Source organism: Camelus bactrianus, chromosome 6, assembly GCF_048773025.1.
Source record: "Camelus bactrianus isolate YW-2024 breed Bactrian camel chromosome 6, ASM4877302v1, whole genome shotgun sequence".
Classification (NCBI taxonomy): domain Eukaryota; kingdom Metazoa; phylum Chordata; class Mammalia; order Artiodactyla; family Camelidae; genus Camelus; species Camelus bactrianus.
The window spans coordinates 94,391,028-94,413,432 of NC_133544.1; the positions used below are offsets into that span (position 1 = coordinate 94,391,028).

General features: G+C 38.8%; 1 protein-coding gene across 6 annotated transcripts in view; it reads left to right on the forward strand.

Annotated features, from left to right (window-relative positions):
* Nucleotides 1–22,405, forward strand: part of LOC105068527 (ubiquitin carboxyl-terminal hydrolase 3) — a 207,438-nt gene that overhangs the window by 45,398 nt on the left and 139,635 nt on the right. For 5 of the 6 annotated variants that reach the window (XM_074366388.1, XM_074366389.1, XM_074366387.1 and 2 more), the window contains exons 8-11: nucleotides 5,393–5,476; nucleotides 8,519–8,600; nucleotides 9,792–9,874; nucleotides 11,116–11,229. In XM_074366388.1, the coding sequence (XP_074222489.1) occupies nucleotides 5,393–5,476; nucleotides 8,519–8,600; nucleotides 9,792–9,874; nucleotides 11,116–11,229 (363 nt within the window). Of the gene's footprint in view, nucleotides 1–5,392; nucleotides 5,477–8,518; nucleotides 8,601–9,791; nucleotides 9,875–11,115; nucleotides 11,230–19,318; nucleotides 19,350–22,405 lie in introns of those variants that run through there. The other variant, XM_074366390.1, reaches the window with a different exon arrangement.

Consider the following 22,405-nt stretch of genomic DNA (forward strand, 5'->3'; position numbering starts at 1 on the left):
AATCATTAAATTAAAACTTGCCTAAGTGTTAATTTAATAGCCAAAACATTGGTCAGATGATATAGGTAGTTCCTGACTTTGGTTTGATAGACACATGAAGTCCTGTTTATATGAAGGGGCACCAAAACCTGGACGTCTGCTCCAGTTTCTCAGTGGAAAGAAGAAAAAGGGTGGCACTTTTTATATTATTTCAGTTACATTTTGGGAACCAGGTGTATTTTCACTTTACAACATATAACCATACATTACAACCGTATATCTTTCAATATGGCAAAAAGCATTCCACATTTCAGAGGCCAAATCTAGAAGCTTTTGAAACACAACCTGCAAGTTACGATCTTTTTTTATACTTCTTATTCTGGTGTGACCTTTCTGAAGGGCCAACTAAGAAGAGTGGCTACATTGTTTTCAGGTGTTGGAGGAAAGCCTGATTCTGACTGAGTAGCTTCAACACAATGGTAAACCAGGAAGAGACTTTTTAGAGTTTGTTTACTTGAATCAATGTCTCAGCTAAAGACTAAGGCAACAGACAGCATTTAAATTCTTATTCATTTCCTACTTTTGTAACTTATTTTCTTTTGACCTCTGGGTCAGGGAGGAAGAAATCAAAACAGGGGGATGGGGGCAGCTAGAGGAGAGAGGGCTGTGAGGCAGCTCTTGGTTCTGCCATGGAAGGAAGCTCACATGTAATCCATCCTCTACCACGTGCCAGGCGCTCCTCGAAGTTTTGACCCATAGAAGCAGGTGCTTTCCTTTCATCATCAGCTAACACAGAGCGCAGTAGATTCAGGCAGTGTGCAGTTTATAATCTTAGCAGGAAATGTCCTTCCGAGTGACTGTAAGAAGACCTAAAATTGACTCTTGACAAATAGGGATAATTGTGAAAACTTAAAATGTGTTAAGCCAGTGTCCAGTTAAGTCCAGTTAAAGTTGATTTCTTATAATTCAATAAAGTTATAGTTGTTACCTCTTTATGATGTTGGGCAGGTAGCATCTTAGATATTCTTTAGACTAGCAGTGCTGTCCAACAGAAATAATTTATCCCGTATATAATTTATAATTTTCAAGTAGCCACATTAAAAAAGCAAAAAGAAAGAGGTTAATTAATTTTAATTGTGTATTTTATTTAACCCAGTTATCCAAAGTATTATGTCAACATGGTAATTTATATAGAATTATTAGAGATAGTTTGCATCTTTTTTCATGAAACCTTCAAAATCCAACGTGTATTTTATACATACAGAATGTCTCCATTCAGATGCTAACTTTCCATCCGAAATGCTTGATCTGTATTTAGTCATTAAAATTGCAGTTAAAAATGTAGATTACAAACACTATTAAGATTTTTCCAATTAATGAGTAAAGTACCAGAAAACCCCATTTTCTTTAGTATTTGCATCTGTATTGACAAGACTGACTCATCTTTTTAGAATAATTGATTTGACTCTGAAGCAAGAGCATATCAGTTTCAAAACTGTATGTAAGTTGAGTAAATCCACTAACTCTTGTAACAACTCAGTATTATTGAATTCAGAGGGCGATTATGTAAACTGAAAATCACCTCTAAATTATCCGTATCACAAAGCATTCTTCATTTTTTTTTGTAGATTCTGCAGCCAACTTAATGCTTTATCATTAAAATCTTGTGCATCTTTGTTCATGCTGAAGTGTGTAAGAATCATTATTGATTTGTATTATGAATAGTATAAATTTTAACAAAAGTTCTAATACCTGTCTGTCTAGGTCAAAAACAAGCTTGCTCTCTCCTGGGATTTGTAAACTGAGCTCAGGCGTGTGCGTTGTGATCCAGGTGAGAAGATGTAAACCCCGCTGTGATGTTTTCTCTCTGCTGAATACTGGCAAGTGCGCCTTTTGTTTCAAGAAAATCTTGAATTAGAGTTAACAGTACAGTGAACCTTTGTTAAATTCTTCCATGACTTCCAGTGAACACTGGCGGAGAACACATCGTCATTAAATTCATCATCTTCTGTTTCTTTTAACAGCTCCATAAACTGGTGATGATTCATAGCATTTGTACAGATGTATTTTACAATTTCCATAACTGCATCCATGATAGTCTGCTTCAGAGCACACGTATTTTCAGTATGTTAACACTCACTAGAGCAAATAAGGGAAATAATTCCAGTAAATCTGGGTTTTTGATCCCATATGTCTGTCTTAAATTTTTTTTAATCTAGCTGAAAGTGATGGATGTAAAAGATTAAGAAATACTTACAGCATGAGATTGATTGTTTTTAAGGTTGCTAACAAAGACATTTCAATTTGGAAGTCATTTGAGACAAAGTGTCCCTGAAGTATTAATTGGCCACCATTTCTTGTCTTGTAAAAGTCATCTGAAGCTAAAAATAAAAGTACTTAAAAATTTCAGATGTTGAATTGATTGATCTTACTAGAAAGGTCTTTTATTCACTGACAGTTGCTTGGTGGATCAATTGAAGATCTTTCACTTTTTATAAAATAGCCTTTTTAATCTTTACCTCAAAATTTTAAACATAATTCCTTTAGCTAAAATAATTTATTGTTCCATCTTGCCATCTGAAAATGATTTTCTTTCTTAAGAATTCAAGCTGTTTTATAGCTGGCCAGAATTACAAGTGCAAATCCTTAAAATCACTAAGAAATTTTTTTTATTATACATTTCATTCTGATTTCATTGATTGTGAAACATTACATTGATTATATTTTGACTGTAGAGAGCTAACTTCTCATTAAATTATTATGCACTTGCTGAAGATGACTCTTAATGTTGTCTGCTTTATTATCTTGTAATTTTTTTTACACAGCTTGGTAATTTTGCCCTGCTGTAGTAAGTTATAATTGCCATTCTTCGTAAAATTTGTGATACACCTTCTCGACTTGATTCTGCCTCATTAGTGTGCCTTCATTTGGAAGTGAAAAAATTTTTCATTCTGAATTTTTAAGCCGGAAGGATAATTTAATTATATCATAATTAAAATAAGTGTTAATTTATTTATTTTTAATGCAGGCACTGGGGATTGAACCCAGAACCATGTACATATGAAGCAGGCACTCTACCACTGAGCTATACCCACCCCCCACCCCAAATAAGTATTTTAATTTAACTACCAATTACAGTTTACATAGGTGTCCCTGTAACTCATGCTGTCTGCATAAGATATGCAAATAAATACATTATGGTGCTGCATTATTGCATAGAAAAATAACTTTAATTGAGTCTTTCTGTTGACACAAACTAGACTGGTGATGCGCTTAGGTGCGGTCCTAGAAATGACACGTGCACCCACCATGTGCACTGCAGTACATCTTACACTGTATAATCATAAAAGTGAAATATAGTATTACCAAAACCATAAAGTTATATTTAATGGAGAAGTATTGTATACTGCTTCAGTTGTTAAGTAAAATTCTGTGTCAATTAAAATGTTTAAATTCAGCTTCTCAGTTGCATCAGCCACGTTAGCACAGCTCTGGATCCCAGAGCAACTTACTTGAATGGTGACCATTAAGAGCGGGGACAGCTAGACCCGGTTAAGCCAGGTTAGTTCAGAATGGATTAAGCCGTAAATAAATCTGTATTTCAATGTATGAAAATGTTACTTTAACAAATGTTGAAGCCTGAGTCCGTGTCACACCAAAAAGAACTACTTTAATAAAAAAAGAATTAGTTATTTCATATCATGTGAAACAATTCATTTCTTAAAGCAGCCATTTTTTGGTGGAGGTTAAGGAGTTCACGTTCCAATCAGCTACTCCAGCAGCATGTAAATACATGAGAGGTGATCTGTGTTTGCTCTTAAACTTCCTTTCCCAGATGAACATTAGCATTTGGTGGTGTTTTTATTTTGAACGCTGAGCACAGTTTTAGCTGAAATACATGCATCTATTTATGCAAACATAACATAAACACGTGAGCAGGAGTTAGAGTAACAGAGCAGTTTCATTCGTCAGTGACGCCTGGGGTTCTGGGAAGAACCAAGTGCCTTAAGCCCAGGTTTACAGAGCAGACCTTACCCCCTTCATGTTTATGCCGAGAGGAAGCAGGGAATTAAACCTTTTCAGTAATTTAATTTCTCTGTGTATTTGTCATAAAACTGATAAGGGATTATTCTCCTGCCATTGCTGGTATTTGACCATAGAGAAAGGGTCTAGGATATAAGAGGCAGCTTTTGCTACACGTGGAAATGTTAGGGTTCGAGCACAGGCACTGGGAGAGCACGTCAGGGGTTCTTGATTGTCAGTGTAGGTAGTTAATTAATGGGGGAAGGGAGTATTAAATAATTACATATATATTTTAGTTAAAGTTTTTGAAAGCATTCACAGTTTGACTCCTGTGAATAAAAGATGGAAGCCATACTTTGGTGCATAATTTTTTTTAAATTCCTTTCTCTCATCCTCTTTTCAATGTTTTAATAGACTGGTTTCAGGTATGTAAGAAATGTTTTTTGGATTCTGCTAGAGATGACTTAACTTTTACTAATTGCTATGCATTCAAAGTTTTGTTTGCTCAGAATGGCAGTGTTAGTGTCATTATTCTTTGGTAGTTATAGTAAGTAGTTTTGTTCAAAGCTGCAGTTTAAAAGAATGTATTGGTACTAGCTTGTAAGTTGTTTGTTAAGATTGGCCTTATTTCAGGAAAAAAAATGAATGCTGATGTACAAGTTGAAGCTATTATGTGTGATTCCTTATATTATTTGCTTATTGTCTTGCACAGACATGCACACACATACACACACAATATCAGTCTTAAAGAATACTTTAAATGTCTTTCTTCAAAGCGGTTGTCAGTTTCCTGAAAGATGTAGCCACTCTTTTACACTTTTGTCTTCTAACACTTCAGAATGAAAAGATGCATTCTTCTCAGCCATCTGAATTCAATTTATTTAAATTAAATTATGTATAAAACGTATAGCTTTTTGTTTTTTATCCAGCTATCCCCACAGGTTAATTGTCTTTACCCTGCTTTTCACTTAAACCTCTCCTCCCCGCAAACTCCCCATTAATTTGAGTTGGGAAGGATCACGTGATGTTAAAGCTTCAGGCTTCATGCTCCAGGAATAGGATTGGAGTTTTGTGTTTCATTTTCCGTGTGTTACACACCACTAAAAAGAATATAACACACGTAGCAGCTTATTTCATTTTTGAAAGAGGAATTGGAGAGCCTTTGAATAAAAATGTGAAAAGAAGTTAGTTTTCATTGCCTATGTGGCTTTTTAAAAAGGCTCTTAAAAAACATTCCATTGTGGATTCCAGGTCCTCTTTCAACTCACCAGCGACAGTAACTGCCTGCAGAGCCATGTGATCGTCTTGACAGCAGCCAGGCCTTTCAGTGATTCCATTACTGTGGTTTCCGCAAGCTCTGTACACGCATTGATTAATATTTTCCTTGCAGTTATCGCTGTGATGATTTTGTGGTCAATGACACCAAGCTGGGACTGGTGCAGAAAGTCAGAGAACGCTTACAGAACTTGGAAAAGTAAGTAACAGACCTTGGGAAAGAAGGAATGGGATTGAGGGGTCTTGTAGAATTTCTGAGCAGGATTTTCATTTGTGATTCTGTACTTCATCATGTTTTTAGTGTGGTTGAAATGTGAACGACTCAAACCTCAGATATGGGTGTCTGAAAATGCTCATGGTTCCTGATCATAGCTCAGCGTTCGTGCCATTTAACATTTGTATCCGTATCCGAGGGCTCCAGAGCCCGTTTTCTCAGTTATCACCCCACCAACCTGTCAGCTCCCCAGTTTATTTGCAAGGGGAATTTTGGGAGTGCACGGGACGGGCAGAAAACAAAATAATCATTATAGAGTTTGCTTTGTTATTGGAAAAGCCTTATGAAATGTATTATGAGGTCTTAGACGCTCTGAAATTTATCATTTTTAAGGGAAATTAGGATGAATTAAATTGTTCTTCACTTTGCATCAGTGTTACAGCACAGGATCCTAGTTTCTTTCCCTGTTTTGGTAGGGACGGTATGTATCACTTGAAAGTACAGGAAGCTGTGAAATGCTTTGTCATCATAAGGAAGTTAAAGTACCTATGTGAATAGTTTTTTTGTTTTGTTTTGTTTTGTTTTGTTTTCCTATGGCTAAATCGGTTAGTCACATAAAACCCACTGGACCCGAAATTCAAGCAGTAACAGAAGCCCCAGTAGCCGTGGTCTTTGAAGCTGCAGTGGATAAAAGCATGGCCCAGAGTGATTGCTGACTCAGGTGGAATTTGTGTAATTCACTCCTAATTGTCAGGTGCCATCTAATGTATTTGGACACTATTGTGAGATCACGCCAGAAGTGAGGTCCCTTAGCAAACTTACATGCAAAGCTGATAGAGTATTTTGAAATTGCATACTGAGGGGGAATAACCCAAGCTCTTTGTGTGAAACACTGTCCAGCTTTGGTTAGCCAAAGTCTCTCACGTGTCTCCACCAGATAGGTTATAAGCTGATAAAGAAAGAAGAGTTGATTCTTTAAAAGTCTCAACCAGTTAGAACACTTTGGGTTTAAGTACTTTTTGGCTTATCATCTTGTGTCTCCTCTCTTTTTCAAAGAGCCTCCTCCCTTCTTTTAATTTGAACAAAGCAGCCGGAGCCCTGTCTGGAATGAGTCACAGGTACAGATGCATAGATGCAACATACTGAATTTTGTCTCAGATTGTCACAGTTAACTGCAAAGTAGGAGACTCCTGCAGTAATTTATGTAACATCACTCTCTGATGTGGTGATGTTGTTGTAAAGATCTCACTAACCTGATTCTTTGTTAGAGAAGTGGGTAGCTACCAGGTTATTTTTTCCTGCCGCTTAGAATTTTCTCTAAGAAGAGGCTGCCATCTCAATGCCAGATAACTTCCTCAGAACTAAGTCAAACAGAAACAGGACATTTGGGAACCTGCTTGAATTTATGCAGTTATCCGATCTTTTATTGCCATTGACCACGTCACCAGGGAAAAGATGTCTCCGATCGCCTTGTCTACACTTCTACTTGGCCCCACTGGAAAAAATCTACCTTGTAGTCCTTTTCGTATGTTGAGGAACATCACCTAGGTTTGCTTTTGTTTCTCAAATGCAGGCTGGAATCTATAATGACCTCTACAAGTTAGAGCTGTGCTTACAGTCGTGTTTAATTTCAGACCATGGGGCACGCGCTCGAGAGCAGCGCTGTGCGACAGAAACATTCTGTGATCAGCGCTGTCCAGTCAGGTGGCCGCGAGACACACGTGACTGTTGAGCACCTGAAAAATTGCTAGTGTGACGAGGAACTGAGTTTTAAATTTTACTTAAGTTTAATTAGGTTGATGTAGCCGCATGTAGATGTAGTGCGTGGCTACCGGATTAAACAGCTTGGATCTAAAGGATTCTGCCCTTTTGAGAATCACTGATGGTAAAATTTAATAACTTACATTTTGAAAAGCTAAATGCTTTATTTATATAAGTTGAAACTAAAAGTCAACTATCAGGCATTGTCACTAAGTAGCATATACACAATGCTTGTGACTCAGCTTCTTTACTGACAGGATTTGTGAACAAGTAAGTTAGCATCACAGTCCATGGGGTTGATCTTTTCTTGTCTTGTAGTCACCAGGGCACTGAGGGACACACACACAGTTCTGAAGACTTGTTTCCTAAGAACATTTTTAGATTTGAAGCAACTGACTGTCACTAATATCTGATGCTCCAAAGACATTATAGTTCCTGTGGAAATTCTGGAAAGAAAAATAATTATGTATTTACTCTGGATTAGCCTGGTACTTTTGGAATACAGGAAGGAGTTGGTAGACTTAAAAGTGTGTGGTGTTTAATAGTAGTTTTTACTTCCTTTAGATCAGTTCTCCTAATACATAATAATTTGAAAGTGATGCTTTGAAGATAGGAATCACTTTCTGGTAAATTTCAAACAATATCTCTTTCATCAAGAAAAATTTAAATAATTTAAATTCAGGACTTATGTGCTAATTAGGATTTCTTTTAGAATATGCTTTGTACCATAGCTGAATCAAATGAATTTATATATGCCTATATGCCTATGACTTATTTATCATTCTGCAAACTCAGTTATATCATCATCTATTACAACATATGAATAAAACATGATCCTTTTATTAAACTTAAGAAAGAAGTAGCATAGTGTCTGAGACTTAGTGTTAACTCTCAGAATAATCGTGTCAGACCAGGGCTGTCCTTTTGTTACAAGGAAGGCCTGTGCTCCTGTTGGAAGCTTCACCATCATTTAGATAGAGAGAGTGGTGGCGGCGAGGGACTGCCCTGCAAACCACATCTACCTGGCCAGCTTTTCTGGGAAGCTCCTGCCAGAGGAGCAGCGGGGATTTCCGGGGAACTGTAGCTCCTTCGTTACTTGAAATCCTTGTGGGCTGCAGTGGGCCCAACGTGTCCCTTCCTGGCCTGTCTGAGCAGCCAGGCTCCATACCCTGGATGCTTCAAACAGCCACGCTTATTGTTTACTTTGTTGTGGGGTGTGTTTGTACTAATGCCTTTTTGATCTTCTGTCTGTTTGTGTTTTAATAGCTCAGCTTTCGCAGCTGACAGGCATAGGAAAAGAAAACTTTTGGAAAACTCATCACTAAACAGCAAGTTATTGAAAGTAAATGTAAGTAAAATTTATTCAGCTGTAAGAATTGGTTGAGATTTAGTCACTGTTTGATTAGTTCTAACATTAATGTTGCCTCTTGTAAACTTCTGTAACTGCATGCCTTGGACTTGGATTATTTTACAAAATGTTTGCCACTTGTACTAATGATCCTTGATGCGACTCAGTTCCCCAGGGAGTCCGTCTGTCAGTGCCTTCCCTCTGTCAGGATTGCTGCCCTGCTCCTCCGCCTTAGCAAGCGTTTGTTCTTCATGTTTACTCGGCCGCCTTATTACTCCGTTTCTGTAGGATCCCAGAGTTCTTGCTTCCTTCTTTTTAAGGTCCTTAGTGCAAACTCCAGGGGTCTGAAGTTTGGGTACATTTTCTTTCTCAGGACTGCATTAATACAGTTTCACCATAAAAGAATATGCTTCCTCATTCTGGTGTCCAGCTGTTACCAGATGTATGAGCCATGAATGGAGTAACAAAATGTAAAGATCACTAAATACTTCTAAATACAACAGTAATTTCAACCTGCATCTACCCCCGTGCTGTCACGCTAGCTATGTTTAGACACGCTCTTAGCTAAAGTGTTACAACTTCGTGGAAGAAAGAGCTGACGTGACACTTTGGCCTGGATTGGTAGATTGACTTCCCACGTGTAGTATTCAGACATCGTGGTGCATTTGTACAGCTAATCAGAAAACTAAACCTTAGTCTTTGAGGGAAGTCCAGGTGGTGTTTTAAGATTGGTATTCCACTGCTAGTAAAATATGTAATAATTATTTCCGTGGCTTAGAATTAAAAGTTGGGGGACAGAAGTACTTGAGATGTATATATTTATATTTTTTCCAATTTGTAGTAGCTTTAATAGAATCTTACACAAGTATTAAGTTTTTCTAAACGTATTTCTTTGAAGGACCTGCCTGGTTTCTGCAGTGTGTACTCCACAGTAGTTAGTAATGCCGATTCTCTCATAAGCTTCCATAAGATACTCCCATTTAGAACAGTTCTAGGATCAGAAACAGCCTATCCAAACACTTATACAGAGAGTAGAAAGGGAATTTGAAATATTCGTTGGGCAGAAAAGAATCAGTTCCAAGCTGGCTTGATGCTAGAGTTTCAAGTTCAGCCCTTCGCTCCGCTTTGATGTTTGGAACAGTTGGCCTTTTCTTGGCGTTCCTGATGGCCGCCTCTTGTTCCGTTTTACAGGGAAGCACCACTGCCATCTGTGCCACAGGCCTGCGGAATTTGGGGAACACGTGTTTCATGAATGCCGTCCTTCAGTCCCTCAGGTAATGTTACAGCCAGAGCCTAAGTACCTGACGTCAGTTTCGAGTGGAATGGTTAAGAGCAAGGGCTGTGGGTTCCGATCCTGCCTCTGCCACTGACTCTAGTCTAGGAACTTGGGGCAGGTACCCCAGCTCCCTGTGCCTTGCTTTTCTCATCAGTGGAACGGGGGATAGTAGTGAACCTCACAGGGTGGTTGGGAAGCTATTACACAATTTGTATGAAGTGCTTAGAACAGTGCCTGGCAGCTAATAACTGTTAGCTGTTATTATTACTTGGTTCCTGTTGCTTCTTGAATAGGGTTGAGCACAGGCCTGCAAACTTCTGTAAAAGGCCAGGTTAAATACATCTTTTTAATCTTTGCCACATCCAGTCTCCTCCCTTCAGCAGCCCCTCCCTTTTACACAACTCTTCAGAAATATAAAAGCCACTTTAAAAATAAAAGCCCACTGGTCCAGGGCCAAATTTGTCCCCATGGGCCACAGCTTGCAGACTCCTGGGCTATAAGGGACCTTGTTCAGAGAACCTGGTTCAATGATTCATTCTTAAGTGTGGTCATAAGATCAGAGGTTTAGAAGATCTTGAAAATGTAAGATGAGCAGTAAAAATAAAACTGACAACAAGGCTGACCTGTTACATAAAAGAAGTTATTTTGAAAGTTGTGTAATTTTAGATTTTTAATGTGGCATCAAAGACCAGAATAAATTATTTTCCCAAGGCCACCTTGCTAATGAGGAGCAGAAGCCGAGTTCAATCTCCTTAAAGGTACTGACCTTTGCTAGGTACTGGCTTGTCTAGTCTTGCTCAAGGAAGAAGTTCTAGTCACTGCTGAATTCTCCTGGTGACTCTGTGGGGCGTATTTAAACAGCGTGGTTGGTGTCGTGATTTGTTTTTATTTGAGGAAATTATTGAACGCTTGGGAGCAAACACCCTGAAAAGAAATGATTGCAATCTATAGATTGTGTGTGTATGTGTTGGGGGTGCGGGGAGGAGAGGGGATAGGGGATGTTTTGAACAGAGGTTTTGCTCTGAGGTCTTTATTTCTGCAAAGTCATCTGTTTGTATTGTTTTCTTGGAGTAAATGAGGAGACTTAATGAAGAAACTCAATGTCAGATTGCACTGAGTACAGTTCTAATGAGAAATTGAAAGGTGACATTTTCAAAGTCCGTATGTAGGTCTCAGAGTACTTTCTTCACAGTCTTAGTACATTAAAAAAATAATTTTCTTCCCTTCTTTTTAAAATAGTAACATTGAGCAGTTTTGCTGTTACTTCAAAGAACTGCCCGCCATGGAGTTAAGGAATGGGAAGACAGCAGGCAGACGGACGTGCCACACCAGGAGCCAGGGGGACAACAACGAGTGAGTCTAAGAATGTGTCCTTTCTGGCTTTGAGCTGCTGAACAAATGACCCTTACTGGTGATTTCCATTGCATTATGCGAATTAATAGGCACATGCATTTCAAAAACAACCTCTCCTAAAAATTGCATTTAAGTATCTAGCTGGCAGTCTTAATAATTATTGAAATTCTTTTATGTGTATTTACTAATAGGCAGGATAAATTTAGTACTCTGTCTACCTGCTGAGTCTGTGGATTTGGACATTCTAAAAGTGACGTGTATATGAAATACAGTTCTGGGTGTAGACCAGCATGAGTGTCGTTAGGCTTTGTGAGCTGATTTGTCTGATAGGGTTAGGTAAACTGGTCTTGGATAATTAAATTAATTTGTAGTTACCAAATTACTTGCAGGGGCAGTACAGTCAATTTTTATTTGAAGTGGAAGGGAAAAAAATTGACAATTGAACCAAACCAGTATGCATTCAAATTCAGTGCAGCCATGTTCTCGTTTGGGTTTAAAGATGTATCATATTATGAAAGCCTTGACGGCTGAGAGAGAATAGGAGACCGTGCTGGAACATTGTGCAGCGTGGAGCGTGCAGCAGGCCAGGGTGGGCGGGAACCTCCACGCCGGGCACGGGAGCGGGGAGGGCGTGACCTCACTGGAAGCGCTGTGCCAGGAGCTTACTTCAGTAGCAGCATGTGGATGAGCTGGAACGTGCTGCGTTACAGGAGACTTCACGCTTTGGAGTAATTGGTTAGAGGAAACGGTGAAATGACAAGGAAGAATTACATGTGCACAGAAGTTCGGGAAGAATTAGTAGCACTCGATGCATTAGCGTCGTTTAGGGTGTAGTTACACATTGCAGAAGTTGCCTCTGGCCATGTCGGCAGAAAAGGAATGTCCTGAAAGTGTGTTGGTGAGCTCACCGTTACTGGATGGGTAGAAAATCGGGTCTGGAGTCCAGGCCTGCGTAAGGATGTCTCATCAGGACCCCTGCCCAGGGCCACAGCGGAGTTCCCACTGCCTGCACAGCTGGAGTTGGGTGCCGGCTGGATGCTGTCACTGCTGTCCCTGCCCTCCCGATGGTGCTCTTGGCCACCAGGAAGGATTTGGCACTGTCTCAGCTTCTTTGCATCACTAACTCCTGCTTCACAGAGGCAGAACCCAGGCCATGTGCCCGAGTCCTGGCTGCCAGGGGTGCTAAGAAAGCAAGTATCTGGCCTTTTCAGCTTCCATAGTGGGAGGCAGGCTCAGACTCTAACAAGACTCTTCAGGTGGGGCTCCTCAAACACAGGAAGAGGGTTCAGGGACTAGGAAGTAAAAAATACGAACCTGTTGGATGACAGGGGTTGAGAAAGAAGATACCGAGATCCTCTGAGGCATCAAGCAGGTGTCTGTGAGTATGGCAGCTGTAGTGACGGACAGAGTCTGAAGTTGACATTTATCAATTTACCTACGTGCACAGAAAACCAAGACTGACAGTGACTTAAACATTCGTGGTTTATTTTCTCATGTCAAGTTGGAGGTTATTCATCTAGGTTTATTTCACACGACCATCAGGCTCCTTCTGGCTCTCTGCTGCACCCTCCCTGGGGTGAGGCTCTCATCCACAGAGTCCAGGGTGACTCTGGAGCAGCAGCATTTCGTCCTCATTCTAGCTAGAAGGAAGAAGGAAGGGCTTAACAAGAAGGGCTACTCTTTCTCTTTAAGGAAATTTCTCAGAAGTTGGACACATTCAAAGGAGAAAATGGAAGTTGTATTCCTGTGAGCAAAGGGGCGATTGGATATAGAGGGACAGCAGGGAGGATGCAGAGAGCGGGTTTAGTGCACACTGTGTCTCAAGAGACAAGAGGACAAGCAGTAGAGAATTCCTGTTGGAACTGGGAAACTCCTGAATCAAAGCGGTAATGAGAAAAATCTGGCTTTCAGATTTGGCTTTGAGAGTCATTGATATAGAGTTGAGTGTTGATCCTTGAGTCCCGATGAACTCTCTGAGGCAGAGATGAGCGGATGGTCACACACTGAGGTCTGGGAAGAGTGCTCCTAGTGAGGGCTAAGAAGGAAAAATACAGAAGGAGAAAGATTCTGTTCCTTATTTTAAGTTTTTTAAAATGAACATTCTTAACTGAATTGGTTTGTAACCTACCCATTGGTTTATTCTACAAGTATGACAGTACTTGGCAAACTCAGAGTTCACTATACGTTAAAAAACTAGTTTTGTCAGTAATTACTGCTGTTTTTGTGGGGTTTTGAGGTGCTCTTACTTAACTCTCAGACTTAGTTCAGAAGAGACCACAGCCTTTTTATGTCTTCATTTTTTATTACGAATTTCAGACAACTGAACATTGTGTATTGAAATAGTAGCCTCTCACTAAATGCTAAGGGAACCATCATCCCTTCCTCTTTTCGAAGTCTTTGGTGGAAGAGTTTAGAAAGACACTGTGTGCTTCATGGCAGGGTAGCCAGACTGCTTTTAGCCCAGAGTCCTTATTTTACGTTGTTTGGAAGATTATGCCGAATTTGAGGTAAGTATTATTTAATGAGGGCTATTTGAAATATTAATATTAGTCCTTACTCTGTTCCTGAGACAATTTCCAACAAAGTGGTGGTATTCTAAACAATAAAGGATAGTGTTTGTTGGCTTTTTAAAAGAAGAGTAGAAGTTCAATATATTCAACTAGATAAATGTGTTTATATAAATAATAGGTAGACCTTAGAAATGTCTTTAACTAGAGGGTAGGACATTTTGTTGTATAAAAACAAAGCCCTTCTAAATAATTTATTGCCTTTGGAAAACAAACTGGACACATTTTCCTCGATTCTTTCAAAATCTCGTAAGCAATAATTATCATCATACACTGTATTGTTACTTCAACTTAAAAGAAATTCCACATGTAGTCAGTATAAAACTGGTATTGTATTCACTGTTCTGGATTCTGAAGACCTTAGAAGACTAGTGAAGTCCACTGGGATTCACTTTCCAGGAGGTAACACGATGATCAGGGTCACCTTCTAATGTGGCTGTAAAGTCACCGTGTTTTCCACATTCTCTGTCTAGTCTCACGTGAGTGGGCAGCCAGCTGTGCTGTTAGAGGACGTGCCCTCTTGCCCTAGGCTGGTCATCCCTGTGGGGAATCAGGTGTCAGCAGATTTGAGGCCCTGCAGGTGTTTGACAGCAGCCTTTGCCACCCTCTGCTGATTTTATCCTTGTGACGCAAGTCGTGGTTCTTCCTAGTCATGGTTTTGGCACCTAAAGTACATCTCTCTCCTTCTTTTTAAACAGCATGCTGTAGTGAGACAGCAATGTATCTGGCTATATTGCCTAACAGTGGTTTAGATGTATTGATAGTTTGGAGAAATGTTTAAAGGGTAACAACTTTAAAGGATTGTAATTTGTTGCCTTACTGAAGAGTCTAGCCTTGAGGATCAGATGTAGTTGACTCTCATTACCCTGGTCTTTGTTGTGAAGGAAACTTCTTTTATGTTTGATGTCATTTAAATCCCCTCTCAGGTGAGACTAATTTTGCAAGAATCATAGAATTTCTTGACTCTAAATAGAAAGGTAGAAATGACTGTTAAGTTACCATTAATCGGGCTCAGATTTATTAGAAAATTTCTAACAATCACCTACTCAGACTGTTGATAGAGATTTAATATTTCTATTTTATTATTATATAAAAATAGCTTCCATTTAGTCAGAATCAAAGCACTTCCTAGTCTTAGAAATAGAGGCTTTTTGTTGTCTGGGGAAGGTCACAAATTGAAACAGATGCCTGTAACTTACCTTTATAAACCTTTATAAAACAGCTGAGTTTCCCATGATCTCCTGTAGGTGAAAAAATGTTTCTAATGGTAAAGGAAACATTAGAAAATAATGTATTTTGATACAAGAAAAGAGAATCAAGAGAATCATGATGTGGTTGGATATATACTTGTTAATGTACAATGTACATTACTTGTACAAGCACATATACTTGGATAATGTATATTATTTATGCAAGTACAAGTCCATATACTTGTTAATGCACAGTGGCAGATTGTTTTAAAAAGGGATGGATGTGTGTTTGATGAAAATGCAAATTGGTGTAACTACAAGGTCCTAATTTTCATGATCCATTTTAGAAAATGCTTAGACCCTAGGTTATTTTGGTAAGAGAAAAAAACATTTTTATATGTGATAGAATTTGAGATGTGACCGGAAATACTAATCTTACCTTTGAGTTACAAAAAAAAAGTTGTGTTGAAAAAGTTTAAAGCACCTCCTTGGATCTCGAAAGGAACTATTAACTTTGAATACTTTTGACTGTGAATTTTAGCATTTTATTCATAATAATCTTAGAAGAAATGCTTGAACATATGTTGATATTTAGTTGCTAAATAGTTTAGAAACATTTATGAAATGCTAAATGCTAAATTGACTTCTGATTTAAGTTCCATTGATTAGGCAGATTATTTCCATAATTTATAATTCCCAGAAGAAACTTAAGGAAAAGGGGGAAAATATGTATTGAGGGAAATTCTGGTTGTAGTCCGTATTTTCAGACTTGTTTTAAAGTTGTAGAACTCTTTCTTGAAGAGAATTTAATGTATAACACGTGGAGAAAGTGAGGAGGAAGGAGCAGGGAACCTCCCTGAGCTCTGAGCAGCAGCCCTTCCGGGCACACTGCCCTCCCGCACTGGCAGGGCCCGCGGGGCCGCACAGGGACTGACGGTCTCCGTTTGCTCCAAGGGGCCATCAGCAGCAGGACACCCACGAGTTCATGCGCTACCTGCTCGACCACCTGCACTTGGAACTCCAGGGCGGTTTCAATGGGATTTCCCGCTCAGCAGTTCTGCAGTAGAATTCTGCTCTGTCTGCAAGTAACAAACGTTGCATGTGAGATTTGGCTTCCTTTTGCTTTCTAGGAAGACTTCAGACATTCCTATTGCTGTTATTGTTTATTACATTTGTAATGGACAGCGGAGAGTGTTCCTGGACCTCTGCTGAAACTTTTGTGCACTTGAACTTTGTGACCAAGTGGACTAGCACATGCCTCCTGCTTCTAGACCAGAGGCATCTTGTAATTATTTCCATCTTGGTGTAGCTAGGATTGTTATTTACTATAAATTATTTTAACTTATTTACAATTTATGTACTTAAAAATTTTCCTCTAAATGTACTGAATAATATGTAGGCAACTTAATTTTCATATACTGAAATAATTTGTTCACTGATAACGAAAGCTTACAATATTTTCAATGTGAATTTTCCTAAAGCTTCATTTTGGACTTTAATTTTCCTAGAATATGTCTGTTTTTTAATCAAATTGAGGCATTTGTACGTTTTCAGAATTCTTACTTGCCTCTCAATATGAATAAAACAGACCTTTTAGTTAGCTTTCCCAGGTACTAAGGCCCCGAAATGTACATGGAGTTCAGAATGTTTGTTTTGCTTGAGGAAGGGATAGTTGACTTGTATTTCAGCTTGGATTTTGGTTAATTGTAGTCTCCTATTGCTCAGATTTTTTTTTTTTTGAAGTTTTATATTGACCTGTGCAGAAAGGAGTGTGTAAGACAGACTCCCCAAAGAAAGAGCGAAAAGAGTAAGTAATATACAGGGGTGGCTGCAGTATTAACTGCCTGGCCGTCCACAAATCAGATTTCGTGTGAGATGGGGCTTTTTAATCACAGAGCAATCTCACAGCGACCCTGACCTTGTCAGCGGGCACTAAGAACTGCCTACTTCTTCAAATGCTTGGCCCTCCAGGTCCTGTGGCTGAGATTCGCATTAGACTCCAGTACAGAAGGGAAAGGGCCTGTGACCTGGGGGCACTGTCCTTGCTGCCAGCACCAAGTTACACACGGCAGTCAGTGAAAACTTCCGCTCTGTATCTGATGCTGGTGCGCTCCTGCCCAGGGGAGATTAGGCTGGGTTCTATCACAGACAGTCCGTGTGAAGGGGGGGGAGGTCTTCATTATTTGACACCCAGGTGCCCTGATGGAGTGAGTGTGTGACACTCACAAGGTGTTCCTTCAGTAACTAATGAGTTTTCAGTATTAACTCTATAATATTTTCAAGAATAGTAGTTGTACATTCCTTTAGTGAGTTAGGAACATAAATTAATGTCAGATATTCAAAATTCAGGTTTCCTTATATTTTCTTAAATTCACTGGATACATTTCAGGATCAGAATTGTATTTGCTAAAACTACAAAAACAGATTTCCTGTACAGTATTTATTTACTTGTATAAACACACCCAGCCCTACTGAAGGTGGGTGTGGGGGTGGTAGACATAAATGGCAGATGGGTTTTTTAATATGTAGAAAATCATTAGTGCCAATAAAAAGGACCTTCGCAGCATAACAGCCTGTCCAAGTAGTCAGTATGGAAACACTCTTGGTGTGCAGTATAAGAAATGGAGCAGCGATTTTGAAATCAGTTGCAAATCTTGTTTTTAGTCATTGTATACCTAAACTTAATGTCATACACGTCAGATGGCCAAGACTTGATTAATATCTTTTTTTCAGAGGAAGAAATTCTAAAGGAAGAAGTACACGGAGTTTAAATGTATTGTTTGTAGTAAGGCAGTTTCTGTTTTAATTAAAGGCAGCCGTGTATGTGAACATCAGTATGAATGGATCAGTCACAGGCCCTTTATTTTCAGTAGTTTTTTAAAAAATGTATCCTTGGTTTATGACAGCCATTAGATCTAAAACCTGAAATAGCCACTATATCCTAAAGTTCCTAATGTATCTTCCCTTTTTAATTGACTAAAGACATATATCTTATGAACAACTTAATATATATTATATATATATTTTATTCTTATGAACAACTTTAAAGAAAAAAGCTACAGTATATTTTTTCTGCCAGTAAGGAAGGAAGCCCTTTCTTAGAAAAGGAAGCAAACTTTAAAAAGAAGAGAATTGCTTGGGTAGGTTTTGTCTGTCTCTGCAGTAGGTTTAACTTGGAGCAACTCACAGTACAGTTCAGTGTACTGGAAGTGTTACTGACTGTAAGTGACAGAAACCACCTCAAATTGCTGTTAAGAAAAAAGAGCAATTCACAGGCCTAAGTAACTGCAGAAGTGCCGTCACGTGTGTGAGTGCACTAGGTGAGGGTATGTGTCTGCTGCATTCCTGTTAACGAAGCACGCAAATGAAGCATCCTCAGTATCCATTAATACCGGTTCAGTTCAGAGAAGGAGTGCAGTGTTAGGAGCAGGTGCTCATGTCAGACCAGCTGTGTGAACTTGGACCAAGTTACTTAACCTTGAACCTCAGCTTCCTGGTCTGAGAAATGGGGATAATGGTGGAATTATAATAGTGTTTTAAGTGAGCTTTTTAAAAGGCTTGTTGACAGTAACACCCGGCACTCCAACTGTGAAGTGATACCTCCATCAGTAATTACTAAATATGTATTAAATTTGTTTACCTTTTTTCCCCTAAATACAACCATCTCAAAAATCTAAAACCATCTTAGATGGAAGTTGTTGTTCAGAGTAAAGCGAGAGAGCTCCCTGAGTAATAGGAGGCTTTGCAAAGGCTCCAGTGTACAGCTCCCTCTTTCCTGAGGGGTACGCTTGGAAAGAAAGGGGCCCACCTGCCCTGATCTGCTTGTTAGTAACCGCAAGCGTTCAGTGTTGCTTGTGGAGAAAGTGGTGAGACTGAAAGAGGGCTGGGGGGAGGCCCGTCAGTGGCTTAAGCCTTTTATTTCGTTTCCATCTATTAGAGCTTTGAAAGTTTTGTATTTTTAAAATTTAAATGAGTATGTATGATGTATATGTCCCCCCAAAGGGAGCTCATAGACATACTTAGTTTTTTTACTGAGTTTCCTGTGTGGTGATTTTCTTTAGAAATGGAGCATCTACAGTCGTCACGGCAATATTCGGAGGCATTCTCCAAAATGAAGTTAACTGCCTCCTATGTGGGACAGAATGTAGAAAGTTTGATCCATTCCTATTTTACATCTGGATGCATGATAGTGTATTAAAATAATAACTGTAATGTTTCCTTTGAAAATGAAGGCAGTAAAGAGATAAATGTTAAAAAATAATTTCAAAAACTGATGTATTTGGAGTGTAGTTATAAACTTTTGACAGTCCTCTATTTTCCTTTCTTTTTAAGACCTTTCTTTCATTAGATATTCCAAGTCAGTTCAGAAGTAAGCGCTCCAAGAATCAAAAAAATGGACCAGTTTGTTCTTTACGAGGTAAAGATACTTTAACGGTCTAGAATTCGTTTTCCCCCTTGAGTCGCTAGACAGATTTCTAAGCTCCATCTACATGTGCTGTGTTGTTAACTGTTCTGATGAATTTGTGTTATAACTTAACAAAAGTGAAACTTGAATGTTGCTTTCTAGCAAAAAAAATTCAATTTAGCAAGAATGCCTGCCAGAGATTTTAGGTCAAACTAAACATTTCTCACCTTTCTCCTCTTTTTAGATGCTAATTTTAAACTTGAAAGTCTATAGTAAAATTTTTTCTGATCTAATGAAACAATTTATTCTCTGGATATTCCAGTAGAAGCCAAGAGAAAGAAAGAATACTTATAAAACTTTGCTAAATTGCAGTGACATTTAATGTGTTGTATAACTAATAATTTGAGAACTCTAGTGATGATATAGCTGTTGGTTAAGCCTGAGGCCTTGCTTTTAATTGCAAGATTATTAAAATTCACATTTACGTTGAGATATTTTTGAACAAATGTTTTCCCTTGAGTATTAACTGCTTAGTCAAGGGAAAAGACCTGCCCTTGACCAACCACTAAAATGACTATGTTTTCTCTTCATTCATGAAAAGAAACTATGATAGAAAAAAGATTGAGTATCTAGTGTGCATTCTCATTAAGCACCTCTGCACTGAAGGCAGATAACAGAATTCCTACCTTGAATTGCTTGTCCACTAAAAGTAATTTTGTTTTCCTCTTCAACTGTTTTAGGAAGTTTTGTCATAATGATTAATAAACATATAATATAATATTTTCTTAGAAAATAGAAGATTCTATTGATCTAAAACTGCACTGTCCAGTATGGCAACTGCGAGTCACACGTGCCTATTAAAATTTAAAATTGGGTTGCTCAGTTACACTAGCCATTTTAGAGTGCTCGGTAACCACATGCAGTTAGTGGCTGCTGTACCTATCAGCACAGACGCAGGGCGTTTCCATTGCTGCACAAGGTCCTATTGGACAGCGCTGCTCTGGAATCAAGTTACCCTGCAAAATGTACCTGAATATACTTTGTAGATGCTTTTAGTGTGCTCCCCACCTATCCAACAGTGTTGATTGTCTCTTTTGAGCAGAAGTACAGAAGAAATTTAAGGAAGCCCCCATCCACTCCACTTCCTCCTAAAATACGTGGCTACAGTATGTGTCTCCAAAGCTCTTTTTTGGCCTATCTGAGATTAAGAAAATATCACAGTGTACTTGATAGCAAATGTCACCACTTTCCCTATATATTTATGGCACATGAGTATAGGCTAACTAAATCATGAAACAAACATTTGGTCATTGAGAGGGGAAATCTGTGAAAGTAAATATTTTCAGCAATTAGCTTCCCACTATATAGTCTAAATTAAATTATGACTTCATGGGATAATTTTGGTAAGAACAGTAATACTGATGTTACTACAAAAAATAATGTCCCTTTGTATATAAATACAATAACATATATATTATATATATATGCATGTATTTGAAAACTATTTCCTCATGTTTAACAAAATCCAGTTAGTCCAGATGGTTTTTGGTTGGAAGACCCAGAGACACTCACTTGTTCAGGATTCTTTCCTTCCTTCCTTCCTTCTGTGTTGAGTCCCCCACCCCCATCCCAGGTTGGTCCTATACATGGTTCTTACTGCCTTCCGTAGCATTTCACTTACGCTTATCCCTGAGTGCTCTCATGGGAGACTTTCCTTTCTTGAGGCCACCAAGGAGCGTGTCTGACAGCTTCCCGAGGTGGCTGACTGGGGCTACAAACAGGACAGTGGTAGATGGCATTCGCCTCACATCCCAAGTAGTGTTCTTCTTGGCATCTGATGTGACTGGTATTCGTGTCAGGGGGCCCAGACCACCCTGAGGTGTTTAGGTTTGGCTGGAAACGCGTCTCCTGTATCTCAGCTGGCTTTCCTGTGGACTGTCAGACTTGATTTTTATTTTGTTGAAGAGCTTACTGTCCGCTTTAAAAAGTGTATGATAGGGTCTGGTAGTGTTGCATTCTCTTTTTGTTTACCACTAATATCAATTAAGAGCTCTGATTTTTTCTTGGACAGTGCAGAGTGTGATGAATTTTAGTTGACTGATGCCCATTTCTTTACTAAATGGGGATGGAGATGTGTGATTAACTGATAAGTGTTTTGCTTTTACATGCTTATAAGTCTACTTGGCAAAAATTTCTTGTGTGCTTTTTTGGATCTTTAATTGTTAAGGTTAGCTTTCATTTAAAAAGGAAAGGTGATGGTGAGAAAGACCACTGGCATCTGAAATTATTTAACTTTGAAAGGATGCATAGTAAGACAGGTTAAAATAACCCCAGGTCTAAAAACCTAACTGATACCATCAAAAAGAAAAGAAAATGTCGCTTATTCTTACTAATACTATGTAAATCAAAGAATCCTAGGTAAAATGCTAGCAAATAGAATTTAGTACTGTACTAAAGCAATGGAGACCAAGGAGGATGTATTCCAATAATGCAAGACTGACTTAATCAGTAATGGATTTGGAATTTTATCAAAATCTATATTTGGGCACTTTAATTTTTCTTCTCCCCCAAAATCATACTTCCTAATATTAGAAGAAAAAAAGTGCTGTTATTACAGGAATAGGCATGGATTATCCATGTTGTAACACCAGTGGAGCACTAATGACTTTCCATTACAGTCAGGAGTCTGAGTGAGGGACGATGAGGAAGAGAACCAAGAATAAATAACGAAGAGGGAAGACCAAGGTATCGACACACCTAGAACGTTTCAAGAGGATCAGCTGGACGTGGGGGAGGAGCGTGTCCCGGTAGCCGTCTCTGGAGAGCAGGACTGAGCGGGAGGTCTGCCTTTCCAGCCTTCAGTTAAAAATTAAATGCAGATACTAATTTGGTAAATAAGTTAACATGGAGCTAAAAAGTAAAGTTTAGTCAGATGGCCAAATAGAAAATTAATAGGCAAAACAATTGCTTTCCTGTATATAGCAAAGGGTCCTATTCGCAGTTGCAGTGAAAGC